This window comes from Chaetodon auriga, chromosome 6 (genome assembly GCF_051107435.1).
Source record: "Chaetodon auriga isolate fChaAug3 chromosome 6, fChaAug3.hap1, whole genome shotgun sequence".
NCBI lineage: Eukaryota > Metazoa > Chordata > Actinopteri > Chaetodontiformes > Chaetodontidae > Chaetodon > Chaetodon auriga.
Genome location: NC_135079.1, coordinates 14045724 through 14069076, shown reverse-complemented (window position 1 = coordinate 14069076; position 23353 = coordinate 14045724). Strand labels below are relative to the sequence as shown.

The 23353-nt window shown below is 42.9% G+C and overlaps 1 protein-coding gene across 2 annotated transcripts; it reads right to left on the bottom strand.

Moving 5' to 3' along the window:
• Positions 1 to 366: 366 nt before the first annotated feature.
• b4galnt3b (beta-1,4-N-acetyl-galactosaminyl transferase 3b) lies at positions 367 to 21488 on the bottom strand. Of its 2 annotated transcripts, none has more exons than XM_076733782.1 (20): positions 20975 to 21488; positions 16588 to 16643; positions 16400 to 16462; positions 14324 to 14419; positions 13398 to 13488; positions 13169 to 13269; positions 12976 to 13043; positions 10334 to 10412; positions 10104 to 10170; positions 9751 to 9885; positions 9511 to 9620; positions 7938 to 8038; positions 7685 to 7752; positions 6373 to 7600; positions 5501 to 5754; positions 4735 to 4888; positions 4584 to 4656; positions 4327 to 4480; positions 3287 to 3413; positions 367 to 2124 (listed from the first exon to the last, which is right to left on the bottom strand). In XM_076733782.1, exons 1-20 carry the CDS (start codon positions 21114 to 21116, stop codon positions 2013 to 2015), a joined length of 3279 nt encoding a protein of 1092 aa, XP_076589897.1. In that variant the 5' UTR covers positions 21117 to 21488; the 3' UTR covers positions 367 to 2012. The 2 variants fall into 2 exon arrangements, with proteins under 2 accessions (XP_076589897.1, XP_076589898.1); XM_076733783.1 differs by having other exon boundaries at positions 20981 to 21460.
• Between the last annotated feature and the right edge of the window lie 1865 nt (positions 21489 to 23353).

The window sequence follows — 23353 nt, the reverse complement described above, 5'->3', positions numbered from 1 at the left end:
ATGAAAATTAGACCCACTTGCCAGGGACCCACACCCAGGGAGATTAACTCGCCTGTGAAACAATAATGTGACATGTGGGAAGCAGAGTGCGCATATATAAGTATATGTAAAGTACCGCACATTGCTTTGACATTACTAAAAAGACAGCATCTGCATGGACCTTCAGCAAATATCCAATGGGAGAACACACTACAAGTCTGACTTTGTTCTGCGTCCTCGGCCTGGTGACTGCACCATGTACTGTGAAAAACGACACAAAATGTGACAGGAGCAGCAAAAGACTGGAAATGTGGAATGCTCCAAAGACACCTGTTTGGAACATTCCACAGGTAAACAATTAAGAAGTACACATAATGCACTGAAAATGAAGACAAAAGAAATTTATTCCTCAGATTTGTCAGGCAGGGTAAAGTGGAAAAAAGCTGTCCCTGAGAGAAGAGACTCCAAAACTGTACAATAAGGCAGGGGTTAACTCTCAGCACAAAGAGAGGGATGAGGTATATCTAAAAAAAAAAAAAAAGTACAGGGAAAAAAAACACACAATACCTGGCAGTGTTACAAACCAAAACCACCAAGCAAGCCTGGTGTCAGACCAGAAGTGTGTTGTGTTTTTAATCGCCTTATATGACAACTGATTCAACGTGTAACAATCTCAACAGCTTAGAAAGGCACGACGAGTTTGTCAAACCGGAATGTGAGCAATCATTTTAAATAACAATAAAACAATATGATAAACATACAAGATCATTTCCCACCCACTACGTTTCCCATCTGTATTTACTGTGCGAACAACGAAAACAATATTTCCCAAAATGGGAAGCTTCATAGACTGAGACATGAAAAAAAAAAATCAAAAAAGCTTTTGAGAATCATCAAAACAATTATTCTTTTGAAAACAACTATTAAATTCAGCAGGTAGATCAATACAAATCTCATGAACTGGCTGCATGGACATAAATTACAGTAAAATTGACTAAAACTGCCCTTAATGCTGTTTTTACATGGACATTTTCAAAAGCCAGCCATGTAGAAAACAACTACTCAGCTTTCAATGATTATCTTTGGTAAGTAGACATGTAGAGAGAAGAGGCAGACATGAAATGAAACAGGTGACATGTTCAAAACTGTCACCATAATGCACTGTTTCATATGTCTGTGATGCACTGAGCGTTCTTTCAATCATGTGTCCTTCTCAGACAAAATGCTACAATGATGAAAATCACTTAAATATTTAATTCTTCTTCCTGTTTGAGGCCTTTCTTAACTCATCTGTCAAAACAGCCCCACGTGGCCCCAGTACCTGAACAACAGTCACAACAGAAGGCCCGATTCATATGAATGAGAACACACATGGGAGGGCACTAAACTGAGGTACACTGAAATGCTGTTGACTGTTTCTGGACAAAACATCAAACTCAAATGACAAAAAAAAATCCTACAAACACTGATATAATAAATATAAAGTTCTCCATAATTTACAACATGACAAGTAAGGCTGTGTTTACCATGTGCACAGTCTGCAGTCAAATACATATATATCATTTTTTTCATCCTCAGTTAAGACTCATGTGCAAGATGTGTGATCTCTGACATATTGGACACGTGTGTGTACAGTATACATGCTTGGAGTGTGAACTGTCATTAAATTAGGTCTTTGGATCAGGTCAGTTTTGTGCAGCCAGCCAGATCATCATGGCGCACATCAGTATCTTCATATGTAATATCAGTCACCCATAACCAGTACCCTCTTAGTAGTCAAGTGTTCATCCAGTGGACTCAACTCGAGCGTATCAGTAGTATCTCCTCAGCAGCGACCGTCACTGCTGCCACTCCTGCGCTGCCGTTCCACAGAGGACAGGATCCAATCCGATGTCAGCATCCTGTCGCCCTCCCCGTCGGTCAGCAGGTTTTACCATTATGCAGCAGGAATCATGCTCCGGCCTTAAAGTGCTCTGGTTGCCTTGGTTGTAACCATGGCGATCGTGGTCATGGTGCAGCGGCAGGGGACAAGGTCACCTGAGGCTGGGCGACATCCGCCGGTTCCACATGCCGCGTTTGGAGTGATAGTGGTGGAAGAAGTTCCTCAAGTAGATCCTCTCCACTTCCAGTCCCGCCTGGAGGATCCTGAGGCGAGAACAGAGCACAGCTGTTTACTTCCTTTTCATTTTGTTAGGCTTTAACGCAGCACTTCCCAAACTTCATCGATATTAAGTGTTCTCTAAACAATCCCGAGGGAAATATTTGTGTCTTTAGATATTAAATGTTCAACTACTTTCACCACCAACTTGCCATCTGTGTCTGTTTGCTGTTTGAGGCTGAGTAGATGGTGTACAGCAGGTTTTTAGAGCGTTTTCACTGAAAACAGCTGCTCGCTTCAGCTGAGAATGACACCATGGGAGGAGTGAGAGTGAACCAAAACAGTCAAGTTGTGGGCTGGACAGCTAAATACTGAGCTTAAACTCACTATGAAGCTCCATAAAGCCAAGGAGGGCGGCAGATTTGGGAGATAATTCTCTGTAGATTATAAACAACCCCTTACACAACGTCACACTGTTATTTGTTCATCATAATGACAGTATAGATTACAGCCGCTTTAACTTTTGGCTTTTCAAAGGTAAAAAGACACAGACACACAGCATCATGCTTTGAGTCTGTCTTTCATTTCACTCTTAGTGGCTTGAAGTTAGCACTTCAACGTCTGTTATTCCTCATATATGTGCACTAGTGAATCACAAAGCGTGTTGTGTTACAACGCCATCCTGCAACAGAAACGCTTTTGATGTGTTTTAAAGTGCAATATAAAAATGCAGGTGATGTAAAGAACGCCTTGTTTTTTCATGTGGTGAAACGCTGACTGCTGTAAAATAGATGGTGCGGCATCATTCGCTGCTTTAAGAAAATAAAAAACTGGTATACTGTCAGTCTGCCACGTTCAATGCCTTCCAGCAGTTATTTTGTAATGTCTCAACTCCTTCACTTCCATCTACTACAGCCAGTGTTCAGTCACTCTTTCCAGAGCTTTTCTTAAACAACTCTATAAAGAAACATGCAGGAACTTGTTACACTAAGTGCAAGTGGAAAGACTATCATCACCATATATACAGTATCATTCCTTCCATCACAAACAAGTCAGTCAAGCCTCTCATTCACACTGTAGGTACAGAAATGTGCATCATCCTCTTTTACAGAAGAAAACTTCTGTCTGTGACCTTAAATGAAAGCAAAAAAATTGGAAACAGACTAAAAAAGTTGTGATTAACAAACACTTAGCCTGAGAGGACCACACCTGTCGAGGAGCTCCCAGTCTTCTCCTCCCCAGCGGTCTGTGAATTCTCTGGTGTTCATTCCTCCCACTGCATCCAGGTCTGACTTATAGATCCCCAGCAGGCCAAAGCCATTGACCTCCCAGTAACCTGCAACACACATGGTCACATTTCCATTCAAATTTAATGTCGCTCGCACCCACACTGAAAAACGCTTTTCATTTTAGTGGCTCGGTAGTGTTGCTTGTTTGTGCCTCACAGACACAAGACACCTTACCACGACCGCCGCCTTCCTTTTAAAATCTCATATGAATGTGAGGAAAAACACTCAGGAACCTTCGTCTGCCACATGTTACAACGTGGCATGACTGGATGCCACGATTCACTAAAACAGGTGTAGCCAATGGGGCTTCTTTGTCAGAGTGTGTATGTGCCTGTAGGCATTAAGATATTAATCCAACATGTCAATGCAAGGTGAACAGATGGAGATATGAGCTTGGAGGCTGCTGTGCGAATTCCCATCCATCTCTGAGAGAGTAAGAGATCTAAAACAGGTCAGTAGTAACAAGGAAACAAAGGAGGGGACCCCACTTACATGCCTAATATGCCTATTTTTGTTTAATATTTTCACTTTCTAACCAAATTAATGTTATTTCAATGAGCCTATATCAGTGTGAAAACAGACTCCTAAAAAGATTGTAAACCAATAATGATAATTAGATATCTAGAAAGTGCTCTCTGACATCCGTGAAGGAGGCAGTCAGCGCTCAGTTCACTTACAGCCACCAATGAATGAGTCCTCTTTGCTCTATAACAGGGTTTCTACACTGACCTGGACAACAAAAGCAAGAATTTCTCACTGATTTAACATCTTTAGTCACATTAAAGAACTTGGACATATGGCTGTATGAACACTCCACTAAATGACTTCTGTTAATGACGACTCCAGTGGTAAAAGTTTTAGTGAAACTGTTAGCAGTATATTTCAGCTGAAGGAAGAACTTTCTTCAAAGGAATAACGGACACATGAGAATAGAACTAAAGTTGGTGTATCTGCATCTACCTCTGGCCTCCAATGGCGTGGCCCCGCAGTCCAGTCTTAGGACTATCGGGGCAAAGGCCATGTATCCCTCCACACAGTGCTTCCTGATGGTGTCGATGATAGAGGGAGGGAAGTGGATGTGGAGGTCACAAAGAAACACAATGCTGTGGTCATCCTGAGGAAGAATTAAGAGGGAAAGACGTGAAGGAGATTTAATATTACGTCCATCCATCACCTCATCTTAACGCCTTATCGCTGAGTGATGTTGCGATACTCACCTTTATGAGGTCGATACCTGCTTGCAGACCAGCAGAGCGCTCAAAGTTTCCACTCAGCTTCACGTACTCGTACCTGATCCACAGAGACAGTTGTAGTACACACAAATCCTGCATCACACGTTGGGATTCTGCGCGAGAGCGAAACACGTACCTGGGGAGTGATGATTTCTGCAGAGCCTTCCTCACGTCCATGTCAGTGCTGTTGTAGTCGGTGATGATGAGGTTGAAGTTGGCGTCTCGAGTGTCTCTGAAGAGTCGCTCCATGTCAGCAATCAGCTGCAGCACCCACCGAGCCTGGTTTTTCACTGAGAGAGACGCACAGACGAGTGATCAGCTGTGTAGGTCATGCATTAATAGACTCAATCAGTTCACGGTGTTCACAGTTCAGTGTTAGCGGGCATGTTTGTCATACTATGTTGGGTTGAATTCAATCTACCAGCAGGCTCTCCTTTTTAACATTCTATGTTTAAGATGTGGTTCCAGTGAGGCTGTCCTTATTCCTGTGCACTTCAGAGTAGGGCTGCTATGGGTCACTCCAAAAGATCTGAGTCTTTGCACAGCTTGGAATCTGACGTTGATGGCTAAATAAAAGGACAAAAGCACATAACCGAGGCCTTTCTTTCTTTCTGTAAGTGAATATTGACATAGATTCTGTGGTTAGGACAAGCCTATTATTGTAAATATTGTATTTTCTACAGGAGGTTGAGTGCAAGATGTAAACGCTGACATACTGAGGTTAATTTAGTCATTTTTCCACTGCTTGTCATCAGTTATTCCATGACGAATGACATGTGTCTGAACATTAATGTTTTTTGTGAATAGCAACAGTGGAAACAGAAGCCAACGCAGTCAAGAAGTAGAGGAAAAAAGGTGGTGGATATAATGGCTGTAATGAGCGTGGTTAATAGTGGACGTACCAGGTACTACAAAGTGGACAGTGGCAGCCGTATTCCAGCGGAAGCCCACCGGATTACACAGCACCAGCTGAGGTTTCTGCCGCTGGAAGTCCTTGCGGCGTTGCCTGCTGTGGCGAATCAGAGTGTAGATGTAGTGCGACAGGCGCACCAGCTTGCCATTCACATCTTTCAGCTCCAGCTCCAGGAGGTAGCGGCTGCCCTGGATGCCGTCCACACGCTTCACCACGTTAAGCACACGCACCAATGTGAACCGCCTGCACAAACAGAGAGAATTACAATTAAAAAGAGGCTGAAATGAGCTGCAACACGATAATGCAATTTCTGCACGATTAGAATTCCTTTTTATCAATATTGGAGGTGTGGTTGATTGCTTAATGTGATGTGCTCATTCAGAACCCAGCGGGCAAGGACTCAATAGTCCTTAAATCATAGAAGGACACTTCTTAATGTTCAAAATTTAGGTCAACGATCACACCAAGGTTTCTGACCTGTTCCTTGGTGTTTAGCGTCAACAGATTTAGGTGTTCAGACAGTTTCTCTCTCTCAGCTTTTCACCAATAACAAGGATCTCAGTTTTGTCTTGTTTTAGCTGTAAGAAGGTCTGAGTCATCCACAAGCTGATAAATGCAATTAAGCTGTTGATAGAACTGCAGTCATTTGATCATACAGACATATATCGGGTAATTGCATAATTATGGAAATTGATGTTATGATTTCTCATAACATTGCCAAGTGGTAAAATATAGAGACTGAAAAGAACTAGACCTTAGATAAAGCCCTGCGGAACACCACGTCAGGTCTGTTTCAGTCAGTCCTGCCATAAATGGATCTCATGACTCAGGCACTGGGGCATACACAAGTACAGCACTTACCCGTTGTGCTTTTGGTTGAGTTGGTCCATGAAAGCCTTCACCACAGGCAGAGTGTCACTGGAGCGGAGCAGCAGGTTGCCTGAGATGTTGCAGTGCAGGTCGATCCAATCTAACCGCTGTGCCTGAATGTCCAGGTGGTTGACCTTGAAGGTCTGGCTCCAGTTGACCTCGGGGTCAAACACCGGCGGGGGGGTAAGGTCCTCATCATCCGTACCTTCCAAGTCTTCTCCTGGTCCCCAAAGAGAGTCTCTCGCACCCTCCCTGGTGCTTCTCCTGTTCAAATCCCTGTTGTGAACCTTGTCTTCCTCCCCTGCTTGGGCATCCTCTCCTTTCGTGTCTGACCGCTTTTTGTCAGTTTTTTCTCTGGTGGTCAACTTCACTTTGTGGATTTTATTTTCTAGATCCAGCTGTAGAGGCATATTCATCTCTATCTCTCTATCCCTGAGGTGTTTTCTGGCATCTGGGTTCCTCTGATTTAGCCTTAAAAAAGGGCGGTCTCTCTTGGGAGTGGTCAGAAGCTTGTCTCTGGTTTCAAGCGTCTGCTGCTTGGAGACTGTGGGTCTTTCCAGAAGGGGAGCGTCCCTCTCTGAGGGTCGAAGCTTTGAGTCTTGGAGTGTCTGGATTTGGGTTTGGTTCACTTTACGGGTTCTCTGGATACGATGCTGTTTGGATCTGAGTTGCTCTGACGGGACTTCTGGTCGTTGCTTTGCTTCGAGCTGCTCTCTGTCCACTGGCACTGCTGGATTTGTCCCTCTTGGTCTCACAGCTGTCTCTACTGATCTGAGCTTTTGTCTCTTTGCTTTTCTCGATTTTCGTTTTGGTTTTATCTGTTCTGCATTTTTTACCCGGCCGTCAAGCCTGGACTCTGTCTGGTTCTGGTGCAGGTGTTGTCTTGAGGCTTGAGTTGGCGCTGACTGCAGAGACTCAACTGGTTTCTTTGACTCTGGCTGAGGCTGCGGGACACTGTCTTCTCCTTGCTTCCTCTGCAGCTCATCTAGGTGCAGTCTGATGTCAGAGGTGTTCTTCGGCATGTTGTTAGCTTCTTGCGTGGTTAAGGAGAAGAGTCTGCGCTTGCGTTTCTGAGTGTAATCATCGTAATCATCACCATAGTCTCGGAAAAGAGCATTATTTTTCTGGTCCAGCCTGATTTCCCTTCCTCTTTGATAGGCTTCATTGTCAAACTCATCCTCCTCACCGACCACTGAGTTTCTCCTCTGGAAACCAAAATCTAACAGAAGTAGCAGAAAAAGAGAGTGTAACGGAGTGGCAATAGAAGTTACTTGAAAAAGAAGAAAAGTGAAGTAGAAAATACCTCGGCCTGCTTTTGCATTTGCCTGCATATCAGGGCGGTCCAGTCTCATGTATCTAGAGAAACCAAACCTGAAGACAAGAGGACAAAACATAAAATATGCAAAGATTTACGATCACAAAATGGACGTAGCTGTCAGATGGGACTCGCTCTCTCTCTCTCTCTCAAAAAAAAAACACTTTATTCTTCTTTCTTTCGACTTCTAACTCTGCTCTGTCCTACTGGATGTATTTTCACTTAGAGTGTGAGGTCTCACATCTTCATGTAGTAGGGGCTCTCTCGGTAGAAGCAGCTGCTCTCTGTCTCCATGTGTGTGAGTCGGGTGTAGTCATTGGGATAGATGTAGGACATGTGAACCTGGGGAGATGAGATGAAATGACAGGCTGTTAAAGCTATAAGGGCTTCCTGGTGACTCATGAGGTCTTGTATAATAGAAGGGTGTGTGAGTGCAGAAGTGAGATAAGAGCGGAACACACTGGATGTGGTTTTTTTGTCTCACGTATAGCAGATTTCAAAATTGATGTGAAGTAATGTTCATATTTATGAGTTTCTTGTCATGAGTTAGAAGAGAAGACAAACACCACTCATATCTGTTATACACAACGCTACAGCCAGCGAGTGGCCAATGGTGGAGGAATTAATATTGAGATTCTTCACTTAAGGAAAAGTACTAACACCACACTGTTAAAGTCCTGCATCAAATATGTGACTTATTTAAGTACAATGACTTCAAATATTAACAGCACTCAATGAAGACTGACACTGAGGATCTTACTGTTGCAGCTGGTTCAGGTTTAGCTCATTTTGAACCATTTTGTATAAAGCTGCAACTGAATTTCATTCTGGATTAATCTACTGATCAAAAAAAAAAAGGCTTGAACGATTATCAAAACAGTTGCCAGTTAATTTTCTGTCAGTCATTTAATCAAGTAATCATTTCGGCTGTACGTGTACATATTCTTAGGAAGGTTCATGCTTAATTTCTAACAAAACATCCTATTTTTTTAAGCTCTTTGTCTGTTCAAAAATGTGCAATGTATGTTTGTGCAAAAGTCCTAATTTGGGAAGAAACAAGTCACTTAAACTGTCAAATACTTGGAGTGAAGTAAAAAGTACAATATTTCTCTCTGAGTATCAGCGGGATAGCAGACAGACTGGAAACAGGGGTACAAAAATCAGCCTAGCAGCAGCCCCAAAGCTCACTAACACGTTATATCTTGCTTGCTTAAGCTGTGGGAGGGTAAAATCTCCACGTGTTTGTACGGGGGTTATGTGCAGGACTTTTTCTTGACCAAGCAGTGTCATCCTGGGGTCTTGTTGTCACTATGGGGTTGCCAGGCTACCCGCAGTGCCTCCAGGAAGTCACCGCAAAGTGACTAATAATCAGACTTTTGCAATCTGCTGTCGAATCAACTGAGAGAAGCACTGCAGCTAAATGTTTTTTCTAATGGGTGCAGCATGACCATTTCCTTTAAAATTGGTCCCCTGGAGGCATTACGTACGCTGGCATAATTTAGACTCCTCAAATAGACAACACTGCTCGGCACAACAAGAACACATTTAAAAATAAAATAAAAGAGGGCCACGAAAGATGGAAAAGGCTTCCTGTTTCACTCTGGGGCAACATAAACTTAAAAAAAAAAAAAAAAAAAAAAGCCTTCTTGGTACAACCCAGTTATCTTTAACATGGTTCATTAATTCGTTAATTAAAAACTGTATTCAGGAGCTTTTTTTGTGTGAAACATGAGCGCTGAGGCGAAATGTGATCTAAAGCTCGACCAGTAGAAATCTAAGTGAGACGTACAAGCTATAGAAATAGAAGTACATACAAACTGCAGTCCTTGATAGCGGAGCAGAGGGAAGTCCTTGATAATGTAGCTGGGCTTGTACGAGCAATCAGGCAGAACCCCTTGGAGGAGCTTGCTGTTTATCAAAGGCACTGCAAACAAATTGAGATTTGAGATTAGATTACTTTGTGCATTATGAGAGAATAAGTTTCACAATAGTAACGTCTGGCCTGACTTATCTGCTGCGTGGCAGAGAGATGGTGCAACACAGACGTCTCTCACCTCGGTGGAGAGCATCTCGCGGATCTTCCCTCAGCATGTCTGGTGCGGCACCGTGCTGTTTTGTGGGGGTGCGTTGGTGGCTTGCAGCCGTCTGCGGTATGTGGGCAACATCGCTCAGTAACAAGGCAGACTCGTCTGTGTGATGAAGCCATAGGGCACGAGAATAAGAAAAGTGCTCTGCATTTATTGTGCAACAAAACCACTGACTTGATTTGCAAGAATGAGCATCCTTGCAGAATAATAAAGGCAAACAGGATTATGAGGCACCGTGTGATGGAAATTTACCCTGAGCTCGAGACTAATAAAGACTCACTGAGGCTGCAGGAATGATGTGTGGGTCTTTGTGTACTTACTAACATAGAGGGAGATGTGATTGGATTCAATAACCATGAACCTAAAGCCTTGGTCCAGGAGCTGCCACTGTGTGAAAACAAACACAAAGAACTGCATGTCTCTTCCACTTTATTACTCACATCGCACATGAAAATGAGTACAGGCCTGACAGTCAGAGCTGGAACCAATAAAAAGAGACAAAGACAAAAGGAGAGGACATTTTCTGTGATTGCTGAGTCCAACTACTTACTGCCACCTCCACGTGATCAGTCCCTCTGTCGTTTTGCTTGTGGATTACTTCAAAAAAGTACCTCTTCTGAGCGGACAGCCTGTCAGACAGTAAACCAGTTCTACATTATACTCATATCACACACAATCACTGAACTCAATTCCAGAGAAGTAGTGATGCAGCTGTGTGGGTCTGTGTGTGCAGCAGCCCCCCTGTCAGATAAAGGCCTGAGACTCATTACTCTGGGGTGTCTTGAAGCTGATCAAGCTGATATCACAAATTCTTATCTCTATTAATCAGGTCAAAAGGATACAAGATTAAAAACAATCTACCGCACTCATTGTTTTCTCTGCATATATTCCTGCATATCCTGCATATTTTGGCTCATCAAAGTGTTGAAACTGAAACTGCTGGTTTCATACATGTGTAACTGTGTGTGTGAAGAGTGTGCGTATGTGTGTGTCCTCTTACTGGTTTCAGACAATATCAGCATCACAGAGAGAAAATGTAATCAATTACAGCTTTGAGATATAATGTTCTCCCTATTATAGGTTTGTCCTCCATTAGAATCTTAAAACAGACTATTTTTACTGAATTTAATCTAATGCGTCTTGCTGTTCAGACACACTTATCAAAATCCAAATCAGTTCAATGTCTCGCAACTGGGCATTTACAAAAACTTAATCTTAAGTGCTGATATTTACATGTTCCATTGTTGGTGGTAACTCACCAAACTGGTTTTCATTGTGTAGTGTAAAAAATGTCCTGCCCAGTTACAGTTAACCACCCCCACACAGTGAAAGCTTTCCACTATCAATAATGCCATAAAATAGTTGGAACAGCAGTCTAATTTTTTCCAGCACCTCTGTCGTAACAGCAATGTTGAGTTTTTACTGCAACAGCAATTCTAGTCTGGATTCCCAGAAGGACATGAACATTTTTTTTTTAATGTTTATGCTTGGGTTAGTAGATTAGAGGTGCGTACGTTTAGGCATGGGTTTAGTTTTACACCTCTGTAAAAGACAGGGTACCTGCAAGAGACAGATTTAAAACAAGAAGGGTCACTATTGTAGCAGAAGTTGCAGTATCTTGACTTTTAGTCCTTAGTATGAATCAAACTCTTAAAAAAAAAAGCTAGATCCTACGATTCCCACAATTCAACCCCACAGCTTCTTTTTGTTTATACATTATACAAACAGGAGTAGGACTACCCACGACAAGTAAACTGATTTTCATCTGTCCAATCGATGGAGGGCCCCTTAACGTTGGGATAATCAGATGACATCTGAGGAAAGTTCATGGTCATTGAAACCTAATTTCTGTCTGTCTTTTATATGTACTCTTCTTGTGGGGTTGAAGTAGAGGGCACTCAACTGGAAAAACACGACATCCCATAAATCTGTGCACCAACCAGAATTTAAACAATACTCGAAGGAGAAATGACATTTATCGATCCACACCCACTAACAGGGTGACATTGTTCTGGGATTCTTTCGGGATTCCTGCAGGAGTCATTTCACTATTCATCACATGACAGGAAAAGAGTCAACAGGAGTGGGCGGACAGGAATCATAATGACAATAGGTCCGTTTTCATATATAAATATGTAGTTCTAGTATGAGTATACACTGTTTGCAAACCTAAATAATGCGTTTTTCATGTTTATTCATGTTATAGGTGCGCTATTTTCTTAAGGCTGTGTTCACTTTGTCCTGCTAGTTCAATTATAAAAGCTGGTGCTTTTATTTTGAAAGAGTATGCCGGTATGCCATACAAAATACTTACTGTTTGCTTAATACCTGACTGATAAGGGCCTATGGTTTGTTGATATTTTATTTATTGCTGATTCGTGTTAAATGACTTTATAATGTACATTTGCAGTTTGCTTAGTTGGAGGACCAAGTGTGTGTGTGTAAGCGAGCAAGGATGTTGTGTTGGCTCTATGTGCCGTTACTCCAGTTAGGTTAATAACGCAATTAACATTCCTTGGCTTTGTTAATGGAGTCTGAAGGAATGCTGCACTGTGTGTATTGCGGTATCTACAGGATGTGGGTGAAGCATGCTTGGTCAAAGATGCATTTTATGTTTGATCTTCATTTCCTGTTTTTGTTTTGTTTTATGTTGACTGTAGTTTAAAGTGGATAATCATTTGAAGTTAAATATGCATAACTGCAGCACCTTATCATCATTTTCAAGGTAAACAGTGGTATTTCATGATTGTATAAACAGTAATATTCATTCATTTTCAGTCCAAGCTTTATAATACACGGTCTTCAAGCTGTGGAGTGAAAGTGATATAGTTCATCAGGATTAAAAGATAGTAATTTTTGCCTTTTTGTTTTTTCGTCTTAGCTCTTACGTTGTGTTTTAATTATCAATTAAGCAGAAACCTGACCGGTGTGTGACATGTGTGCAACATAGTGTGCAACATATAGTACAGCCACTAAAAGGATGGCGAGAACATCAAATTAAAATCACTGCATTGCCTAAAGACGACCCCCTTAAAAGATAAAACACAACACCGACACAGGATGAGGGTGCAGTCATTCGTCTGGGATTAAACAAGATCTCAGGGGCAACTGAGTTAGTCAGTCGGGCAAAGAGATCGTCTCTGAGCTGCGTTAACTATCGCACACATCTAGTCTAGCATGCGGTCGACTCACCAAACCGGTCTGGAGGTCTGACTGGCATACTTCTCAAACTCACCGGGGGCCGTCCACTCGGCACCAGTCTATAAAAAGACAACCCACATGCAAACAAACATGACAGAGATGATGTGATTACATGATGATGAATACTGCAAGTAATATGAGGAAATGGCCCTCCGCCACTTGAGAAGATGACACACGCCCGTACCTTTCCGACCCATGCCAATAACTGCCCGTTGAGGGGAGAGTCATCTGTGCTGAGCCAAAATTCAGAGTTGTCATCAGAGCTCAAAGCAAACACAAAGTCTCCTGAGAGAAAAAACAGACAAAGAGACAAAGAGATAAAGAGACCGACTGAGGGAGAGACAGAGGGAGGTGTTGTGCACGCATGTACTCAGTGTGATGGCAGACAGGAACTAGATGACTATACATTGTACCATCAGTGTATGGATGCAGATAACCAAATATCCTGAGCCCGTAGTTGGTCCACTGAGGAGAGACGGCCAACTTCTGCACTGTAGTCCTGGACTGGAAGAGAGAGAGGGAAGGGGAAGCACAGAGAATCAGCCATGATGTTTACTCAAAGTGAGACTACATCTTGAGTGTGGGGACATGAGGATCTAGCACATGGATGTAGAATGCACCTCTGAGTGTGTTTGCCTACGCTTGTGTCAGAGTGTGCGCTGGGATGTTAAACAGCTGCATTTCAGTCAGCTGAACAATTACGGCATTATGCTTTAAAAGCCATGTATGAGAAGGGGAGAATGATAACTGTACGTCATAGCACAGTCTTGACAGCGTCCTCTGGTGTAAAACTAGATAAGAAAACGTTGACGGCCAAAATCAGATATACGTACATCACCTAAATACTTGTTTGTCTCTTGAATGTATAAAAGACGTCACTGGTTTCTGCAACAGTTTTGAGAACTTTCCTGTATTTCTATATATCAACCCATGACTGACACCCACAACAAATGCCATGAACCACTAGAGACTTGGGGAGCTGACAAGAATAAGTCTACAGCCTGCGAGCAGCTACGTGAGGCTGTAAATAGCGGAGCTTTGAGCTAAATACTAATATCACGTCAGTGTGCTAACATTCGCCGTGTCCCACGTCTGTACTACATACTGATTCTAAGCAGATGTTTATTATTAAATCTCAGGAAAATAAAAAAAAACAAAAACATTTTGATGTCCATTTGTGAAGTTTAATTGGCAGTGGCTTTCCAGGACTGCAGTTTGATTCGTCTGGAACAAAGCGGTGGGCCGTTGTTTGTTGCAAGCGAGTCTAAAAATGGAAATGATTGAATTAAACATAATTAACGACAACTGGGTGGACTCCGAAGACAAGGGTTCGACTCACATGAGGATACAGTGGGTAGTGCATGTTCTTGCAGAGGTCAGCTACAGAACTGCCACACCAGTCCTCAAAGACGTGCAGATTGGCCCGTCCCTTATACTGCAGGAAGAAGAGAGAGAGAGGAGGATGTTGGGAACACTCTGGTGTTTGTGCTGCTAGCAGTGGAACAATCAACCATCTGGCCTCAGTACTTAAAGAAACTAAAACCAACAAATACAGACTTACTTCCTTGGATACCACTTGACAATACAATGACAGAACCACAGGTTTCAAGTGTCAGCTGGTTCTTTTTATCCTCCCCCTCTCACCGAGGACAGAAATGGATCACTTTAAGAGTAGGTTTACTCAAATTATAAACCACCTTATCTCTTGTGGTGTCCAGCCACGCAGATAATCGAGCCTTTAGTAGCCCACGTTTGAAGATATCCGCCTCTGAGCATTATCATAGTACATTAAAAAATACAACTTCTCTTTAAGGAAACGCTGGCGAATACACAGACTTGATTGTGAGAAGTTTTCTTTTATCAAAGAAAATCGTCCCCATAAAAACAGTTGACAGTGTTTTCTGTGGATTATCAAGAGTAACTGGGGCAAAATCTCTGCAAATTTTCACTATCTAGATGGCTGAATAGCACGACTGACTAAATATTTTTATTTGTTACGGTAAAGCACTCAGCGGGGAGTGTAGAGATCAGACCTGGCACAGCCTCTGATGCTACAGCCAGTCTGATAAAGCCTCATTCCAACAGACTATCAGTAAGTCCACCTGTGACAGATCATACGTGTGACTCATTTAGGTTAACTTGTCACAGAGTATGGAATTGATTACGTTTTTAATGACAGCCCTAATGCATACACAGGTAGAGGGGTGGATCACAGGAACTGTGTGGCAGCAGAAACCACAGTCTTTTGCTTATCGCTTCAATCAAAGTCTATACGAAACGCTGGGAGACTCACGTACACACACACACACACACCTAAAAGGGGAAGCAGTTTCAGCAGAGGCCCAGGTGTCCTGTAAACATACACCTGTGTGACATCTGCCAAACAGGCTATGTTATCTGATCCGTGAGTGCTGATTGCAGCTCAAAGACAGAATAAAGTGGGTGAGAGCCAGAACCAGCCCAGTAGTTGGTCACATTTCATTAGGGGTCTAGCTAAACACTCTACTGTTATCTGCAAATGTTAGTATGACCTGGGCTCTGAGGCTCAGGCAGGAGGCTATAAAATAATGAGGCAAGGGGCCATTTGCTTGTAATCATTTAACAAGCCTATTTCCTTCTGCTTCCCATGTGTGCGATCAAAGGCCACTTGACTGGGAGGCAGCCTCGGTTTTATTTTCTTCCAACCCTGGCTCTGCTGCACTGTCTTTCCTTTCCATTCAATGCAGTGTTAAATCTGTGAAGGTTGTGGCTTTTAATAGACTGGAAACTTTCAAGTGTAAGTGTCAAACATCCTCGAGTTACAGCTTCACAACTGTCACGAATTTCTGCTTTTGTTTTTTTTTGTTTTTTTATGCGATTGAAAATTTGGGTCTTTTTGAATTGCTGGCTGGACAAAACAAGACTTAGATTCCAGGTAACTGAGGGGTATTCTTCACTAGTTTTTGACATTTTACAGACCTAACAATAACAATAACAGGAAATACAATACATATTAGAGGTACACCTTCCCTGGAAAAAAAAAAAAAAACGTATTAAAAAGCAGTACAGTTTAGGTTAGACAGAGTGTAAACAACATCCAGCCAATAACTAACACAAACATGATCACTGGGACTATTACAACGCTTACGTAAAGTTTGGTTACACTGGCCTGGAGAGCCAGACACAGCTTCCCCCAAACATGAAACATGAGGTGCGAGCAGCTGGCCAAAGCGCGGAGCTGCTTAATATAGTGGGAATTTGATGACCCTCATACTGGTCAATAGAAGCTGCTGCAGCACACTGCTGCAGGAAATATAGTGTACAAATAGGCAAAGTGAGGTGGGAGGGAACTGGGCAGGCCTGGGCAGGTTATTCAGAGTTCAGAGGAGAGACACACGCGCACTGTGGACACACACACACACACACACACACACACCTCTGGTTTCCAGGTCTGTGGAGTGTAGCTGGATCTCCACGCAGCTGAATGGTCCCTTCCAACCTGGAACACAAACAGGGGCACAAAATCACTGCACTTCAGCTCATTTCGCACCCCTCCCTGTGCAAACAGACACTCCTTGCATCACCATACTCTCTATCACTTCTCTTCCCATGCACCGCTCTTACCCTTTCGTCAGCCATGGCTGGCCTCCAGCTGCTGCCATCAGCATCAGGATTCATACCTGAGGAAGCGGGTGAAAACAATCAGAGCAGCGCAGGACTGACAGGCAAATATGCAGCGACTGTAAACAGCCGGGCAACACCATTACATGCTCCCTGCTCCAGATCTGAAAGAGATTGATGATTTCCCTGAGGAGGTGGAACAGGTTGTTATTTTTGAACTGGCTTCCTGACTTTGCATTCAAACAAAACTGTATTCTCAACGAGCATGTGGCTTGATCTGCCTCTTCTGATTGGTGGCATAAGAAAATCAACTCAGATTGAGCTGCGAGGGGGGAGCGCACACGTACACGCACCCCTGTCATAGATAAACCGGATCTGAAGCAGCGCTGCTGAAACATGGTGCAGTTTCTGCTGCAACCAAAGAATAACAACCACACCTGACTCCAACCATAACGGACTAAACAATCACATCTTATGTCACAAATCTAACCGGCCAGGTGCAAGGCCGTATGTCACCTTGTGTAGGTGATACCGGATTTCTAGTCCTCCATACGCATGATGCTTTTTCATCCATTTCTCGTGGGCTTATGTTGCATGAACAATGGGGCCCAGTGTCCCAGCGGAGTCCCACCCACTCCCTGTTCCAATTCAGAGCTGATGACCACTGAATGCAACTCATCTCAGTCACAGTATTTTTGCAGTTGGCAAAAATCCCTGGCAGAGCAGAATTATTATTCTTCCCAACCGCTTCCATCATCTTTCAAATTACAGGGTATAGTGTATTTTAAATGAAGACCTCACTGTTTGTTTGTGTTTTTATGAGCTTGTGGTGTCAGCGAGTGAACTGGGGTTACAGTGCTTGTGAACCGGGAGTCTGTGATTATCACCAGGGTGGAGATCTCCAAACACACACCCTTGAGACCTGGGGGCCAATTTTGGCAACACGAGTAATTCTAGAGTGGTGGTTGAGAAAAGAGGGAGAGGAATATTTTTATCTCCATCTGCACTCATCCAGTCTTCACTTCTTACTCCTCTTCTGCTGCCTTTTCGTCTCGATTTGCACCACAGCACTGATGAATTATTGTTTCCAATCACTCAGAAACGACTGTCAGTGCTTTGTTTGGTAAACTCAACAACTCAAAGTTGTTTCCGCTGATGGAAATTGCTGCTCGGCGTTCAGCTTTCATACAGGGCACAAAAAATTACACAGAAACAACAAAGAGACTGGAGGCTTTCCCTGTGGTTTCTGTATTAATGTCACATTTTGGTCTGTTTTGTCTATTTTCAACACTCTATTCCAGGTTTGGCACAGCTGTTCTAGGATTTTAAACAAATGCTGTTGCACTTGTATGTAGATTTAAAGGGTGAGGCTATGTAAAACACAGTGTAGACAGTCAAACACACACTTTACATGGGTAAAGTTAATAGATGACAGTTATGGTAAGCAGCATGCTGCACACTGTGTAATGCCTGAGAGTTTTCCCCAGGAAGCGTCCCCAGGGATTTTACAATTCACACACTTTTTAAGCTCTTTCAAGGCAGCTAAACCAAACATTTGTACACTCTGGAAGCCTTTAACGTCGTCTATCATCTGAATTGTTACTATAAATGCAACTATGAAAAATCAAGTTTACAGAATTCCTTTATACCCAAAGAAATCAATGAATATAATATATGTATGCATAGATTTGTGGATTTTTGGTGTATGTGAGTGACTGTGTAGCTGAAACTAAAGATTATGTTGAAAATCAAGCATTTTTCAAGGAGCATATTCCAATTCAAGTGCATTCCTAATGTTGCAATCCTTTTTATCATTAACATCTTACCATTAACTCAACCACAACCTTTTCTAAATGTGGAAGGAGTGCCCAGTAGAAAGGATCACCACATTAACAAGACCCACACTGGCAGCCATTGGTCCAATGGGACATTTATTAACTGCAGCACTTCATATGTTATCTTTGTTCTTTAGTGCCCATGTGACATACATTTGGGAAAAACAAGCCATCCCTGACAGAGCCATACTGAGCGTGCAGGGCCCAGCCTCAGCACGCTTCAGTGCTAACTGGAATCGGCAGTCATCACCCATTCGGCTTCTTCTCTATGGTTTGTGGGTGAGCATGTCGATGCTCTGCTGCGCAGGAGGAAACCGCAACAATCACCATTTGCAGTGAGAACGCTTGTCAGCTTTTCAGTCAAGGCACACCGAGCCTTGTAGGCAGTGAACTTTGCTCTTTTCTAGACGAGCAGCTCCTGATGTTGATTATGTAGTTTTATCATGACACGAACTGATGCATTTCCCTTTATTCTCTTTGACTGCAGGATATTGGTGTTTGTGCAGTTGAACAATGAGCTAACCAGAGTTCACTTACTAAGCAGTTACACCAGTGGTGAAAGAGAAAAGTATGACAATAACGCTTAATGCCACGTGGACTAGCGGTTTAGAGGATTCAGACCCAGTGTGAGAGCTCTTGAAACTGCTGATATATTGACAACAACAACAAAAAAATATAATCCGGATGAGTATGAGGCCTATATTTTAACCTAAAACTCTAGTTCATCCCTGCAGTTTCCAAAAGCTCATAAACATCTTCAAAGTTCTGAAATCCAAATATGGATGGGCGTTACAAACAAGCTTAGGCAATAAAGACTGTGGTATGTGGCACTGTCCTCATTAAAATAAACCTTAAATGTCTTCTAAGACGGAAATTCTGTACAAATGTCCACCAGTTATTTAAGATGTTGTTGGCCTGTAGAAATAACCAAAAATGTGAATACTGGGCACAAATTCTCTGTAATGAGCTGTCACACAATCTACATTTCAGCTCAGTCTCAAAGCTTTACAACCATCTGCAGGCTTATCTCCACGTCCTCCTGCGACTGCTTCATCATTTAATGAGAGAAGTAATTGCCTGGTTACCTGGAATCACTTCATTTGCGTGTCTGCCGTTTTTATCCATCCCATGTTTCCCATAAAACTGAAATTCCAATCAAGGCGGTTTAACGGTGGTTACTCATAAGACTGCGCATTACGACTTTTCGCAAATCATCACCTGTGTCTGCTTATTGACTCGGTGTAATTAAAACAAAAGTGTGGCTCCAAACTAGCTTTCACATTTGATAAAAGACACTTCTGTCTCGTGTCCACCTGCCATGACACAGTTTGATCTTCACATTGCTCTCTCAGGTCTGTTTGAAAGCTTCAGGGAGTCCTTCCCTTGAGAGAAGCCCCACTGTTTGAGGGGGCTACAGCCCAGGAATGTGTAGCTTGGCAAGCCCTTTAATGTATGTCTGAGGCATGTGTTTACACGTCAGGCTTTGTTCAAAGTGCCTGTGTCACATTTTGTTAGTTCTCTGTTGTGGGCAGACACCAACCTGACTATTTTCTCTGTTTTCATCTCCAATCATACCAGTGCGGTGACACTCTGATGTTACACTCCAGAGCGAGCGCAATGCAACAGATGGCAGGCTGAGGTGTAAATAAGGTAAAGGGCAGGAAGTTTGGTTTCCCAGTGTGAGACGAGACTTCCTTCAAAGTGTAAACCTGCAGTCTGACCTCCCCATCCCCCCTCTCACTCTTTTTTTTCTGGCTCTGACACACACACACACAACTCCATCTCTCGAAGCGGACCTGTTGTTTCACCTGCTGCGGGCTCATGTTTCCTGTACAAATGCATTCAGCATCTTCATGAAAAGTAAAGGCAGAAATAGACATAAAATAAATGTAATGCTCAAACTGAGACTTGCAGAAAAGTTCATATTGAACTGACAGTTATCTCTGTATAACATATTCTACATATAAAGAGTGACCAGAAATATAGAAAGCATTCATAAATTGTAATCTAACACAACACTCGTGCAATAAAGAGCACTTTTATGTCATTTTAAACAGTTCATAGTTCGGCAGGGTTCCACCACGCAGCATTTATACCTGTTGCAGTTTCAGCGGCAGAAAGGTGGTGCCTCAGCTTCGTGGTAATTACTGAAGCTGCACTTTACTGTAAGGCAATGAACTGTAAGATGTTGTAAAGGTTTGCACTTGTCCATAGTTTGCGATGAAGCGAACAAAAGAACAGGTCGCCTCAGCAGACAGTGCAAACGGTGTAGATCTGAGTAAGGAAGTTACATTGTTGTTACATCTGCTTTTGTGGTCACTCCGTAAGGTTTCTTCAGATGTAGCACACTGCGACATCACAAGAAACTGCTTCATTCTGCAGCTTCATTCTGCTCATTTATTTCTTGCTTTTTTAATTTCTCCCTTTATTCTATCAGGTTGTTGATCAGATACAGGTCGCTAGTTAGATACATCATTCAAACAAAAGTTTAGAGGACCGACATTTGTTGAGTAAGACCTGTCTAACAGTGTCCGGACTGGTAACCACAAACTTACTCGTACCACTGCTCCATGCTTTTGCAGCAACCATCTCATGGTAGACGGCCACGACTCCGACCAGCACAATCGCCCCGAACAGGAGATATTTGCGGTTGCGCCGCAGTTTCTTCAAGGGGAAAAACTCCGAGATCATCATCATGGCTCTCGGGGGAAACCTCCTGCCGAGTTAATCATCGGACGGGTCACTCGTTTTGTCCGCAGGAGGGGACCGACCCCACCGTCAGCCAGTCCGCCTGCCTCCCACCGCTGCTCCCAGTGGGTGCGCGCTGTTACCGGCGCCCTGGATGTCCCCAGTGCGCGCGGTCGGTGATGGCTCTCATCCCGCGAAAAATCCCACCATGACCTGAGGTAGCCGGTACTCTACACTGACCACTCGCGACCATCTAAAACTTTCAAGAGGGTTTCGCGTTGCTCCTTCTCACGGAGTGCTGCCGTCCCGACCTCCGCTCCGGCTGCTCCTGCACTACGCGGACACGAGGCGACGCAAACAACAAGTGAACGGTGAAATCTCACACCAGCTTCACTCCACTCAACTTCAGGAGGACGGACAGAGGATGCCAGAAAAAGGTCGGGACAGAGCCAGTTTCGCCTTCAAAATAAAAACATGTGTGTCACAGTGATGAAAAAAATAGCCCTCTCAAATCCATGAATAAATATATTTAAGTTTACTACATATATTTGATAAAATGTCAAATTGTGTCTATGGTTTGGTACACCAGCACACATGTCAACACGTTCGTCCCCGGGTAGTTTATTTAGAAAACTGCGACCGGAAGCACTTTTTTGTTTGCGGCCAGTTTGACACCGCTCGCTCTGAGCTTGGAGGAGGCGTGAACATGGACAGCACCCATCAACCTTTCCCTTAGATTTACCTGCAACCTGTTAATGAACTTGTTGGAAATCGCCACGTTTAATAATATTCCCTCTAATCATTATTTTCCTTTACGGATTTTTACCAACAACCTTTAAACGCCTTAAATAACTTTACATATATATCAGTCTTCATTTCAGTAACCTTCAATGGCTAACTGCGCACTGTGTCCGCTGGGCTGCTGCTTTTCGCTCAGTTTATTAACTAAAAGTTCGGTCTTTAAGCTTGACTTCACCACATTTTGTAACAAGACAATACTCATGTGAGTGGAAAGGTTGTAAATTCAGATGTTGCTGTTTTGACCATAAGCTAAACATGAGCTAATGCGTGTCTGGAACAAGTGAATGATTATCTTAGCTGGAGGCTGTAGTTTGTTTCAGTCAGGTCACTGCGCCATTAATAAGATGCTGGTCCAAACACAGTCACCTGTATCCAACATGGGGGTCATTAAGCTATACTAGTTGAGAAAAAAAAAAACCCCAAAACAGGTTAATTAAATATATTTAGTTTTAGAGTTTTGGGATTTCAGGTAATTACAGAGCAATTAGTCCACAATTAAACTCCAGAGGAACAGTACGGTCACTTGTCTGGAGTGCAGTCATTGTTTAAGCTTGTGGAGTGCTTCAATTGAAATCCTTTCTATTGATGCATTCACACTTGCTGAAGCATCTCATATGGCTTGTATGTCCATTGTGAGTCTATTCTCTGGTGGTTTGTCTTATGTCAAGCAAGCAAATAAAGGACAATGAGATGATGGCTCCTGCTGATCCGGAAAAAAAGAATACAGACCTTCCCAGGTGAGTTGTGTTCCTCCACCTCCCTTCCTATACCTGAGTCAATAGCGTCAATGACACAAAACCAACAAACCAATACACTCTCGAAAAATAAAGCAAACATCAGTGTGGAACAAATAAAACACTGTAAATAAGAAATTAAGAGCTCCATGACTTTGTTTAATCATCCACCTATAGAGAACAAGCAGCGCTGGGCCGTAATCACACCGGACACAGATCACATCCGTAAGTTGACACCAGTGTCCCCGTGAGAGATCCGGAGGATCAGACCAGATCCTGTTCGTCCTCGGGAAAAGAAGACGCTGACCTCTTGACTACTGCTGGCACACACTGCGTCCAGCACTGTATTTAAATTAGGAAATGAATACACTATGCAAAATACATTTTACACTCAAGTTATTTTCAAATTTACAGTCGTCCCCGGCGTCTGTGAGGATTTTGTTTATCAATCTGCATTTTTGTTGTTTACTCAATCTTTGTTGAATAAAAAAGAGAAAAGAATGAGGAACAGCCATTACAGTTCCCCACAGTTGCTTGCTTGATTTGCAATTTGAATGTGAAAATTGTTACGCCATGTATGTGAAATATTACAACTTCCGGCTGAGGTCATGCAATAAATTAAGATCAAAAGCTAAACCTGGGTTTCTGATGGAAGTTGAAATATGAACTGACGTGAAAACGTAACCAAACAGCATCACTGTGTTCACCATC

Coding starts and splice junctions, on each gene's coding strand:
- b4galnt3b (XM_076733782.1), bottom strand. CDS start 21,116: ATGATGATGATCTCGGAGTTTTTCCCCTTGAAGAAACTGCGGCGCAAC. Junction 13,270..13,397: donor TCTGCATCCATACACTGATG/GTACAATGTATA, acceptor TTTTTCTCTCAG/GAGACTTTGTGTTTGCTTTG. Junction 10,171..10,333: donor CTGATCACGTGGAGGTGGCA/GTAAGTAGTTGG, acceptor GTTTTCACACAG/TGGCAGCTCCTGGACCAAGG.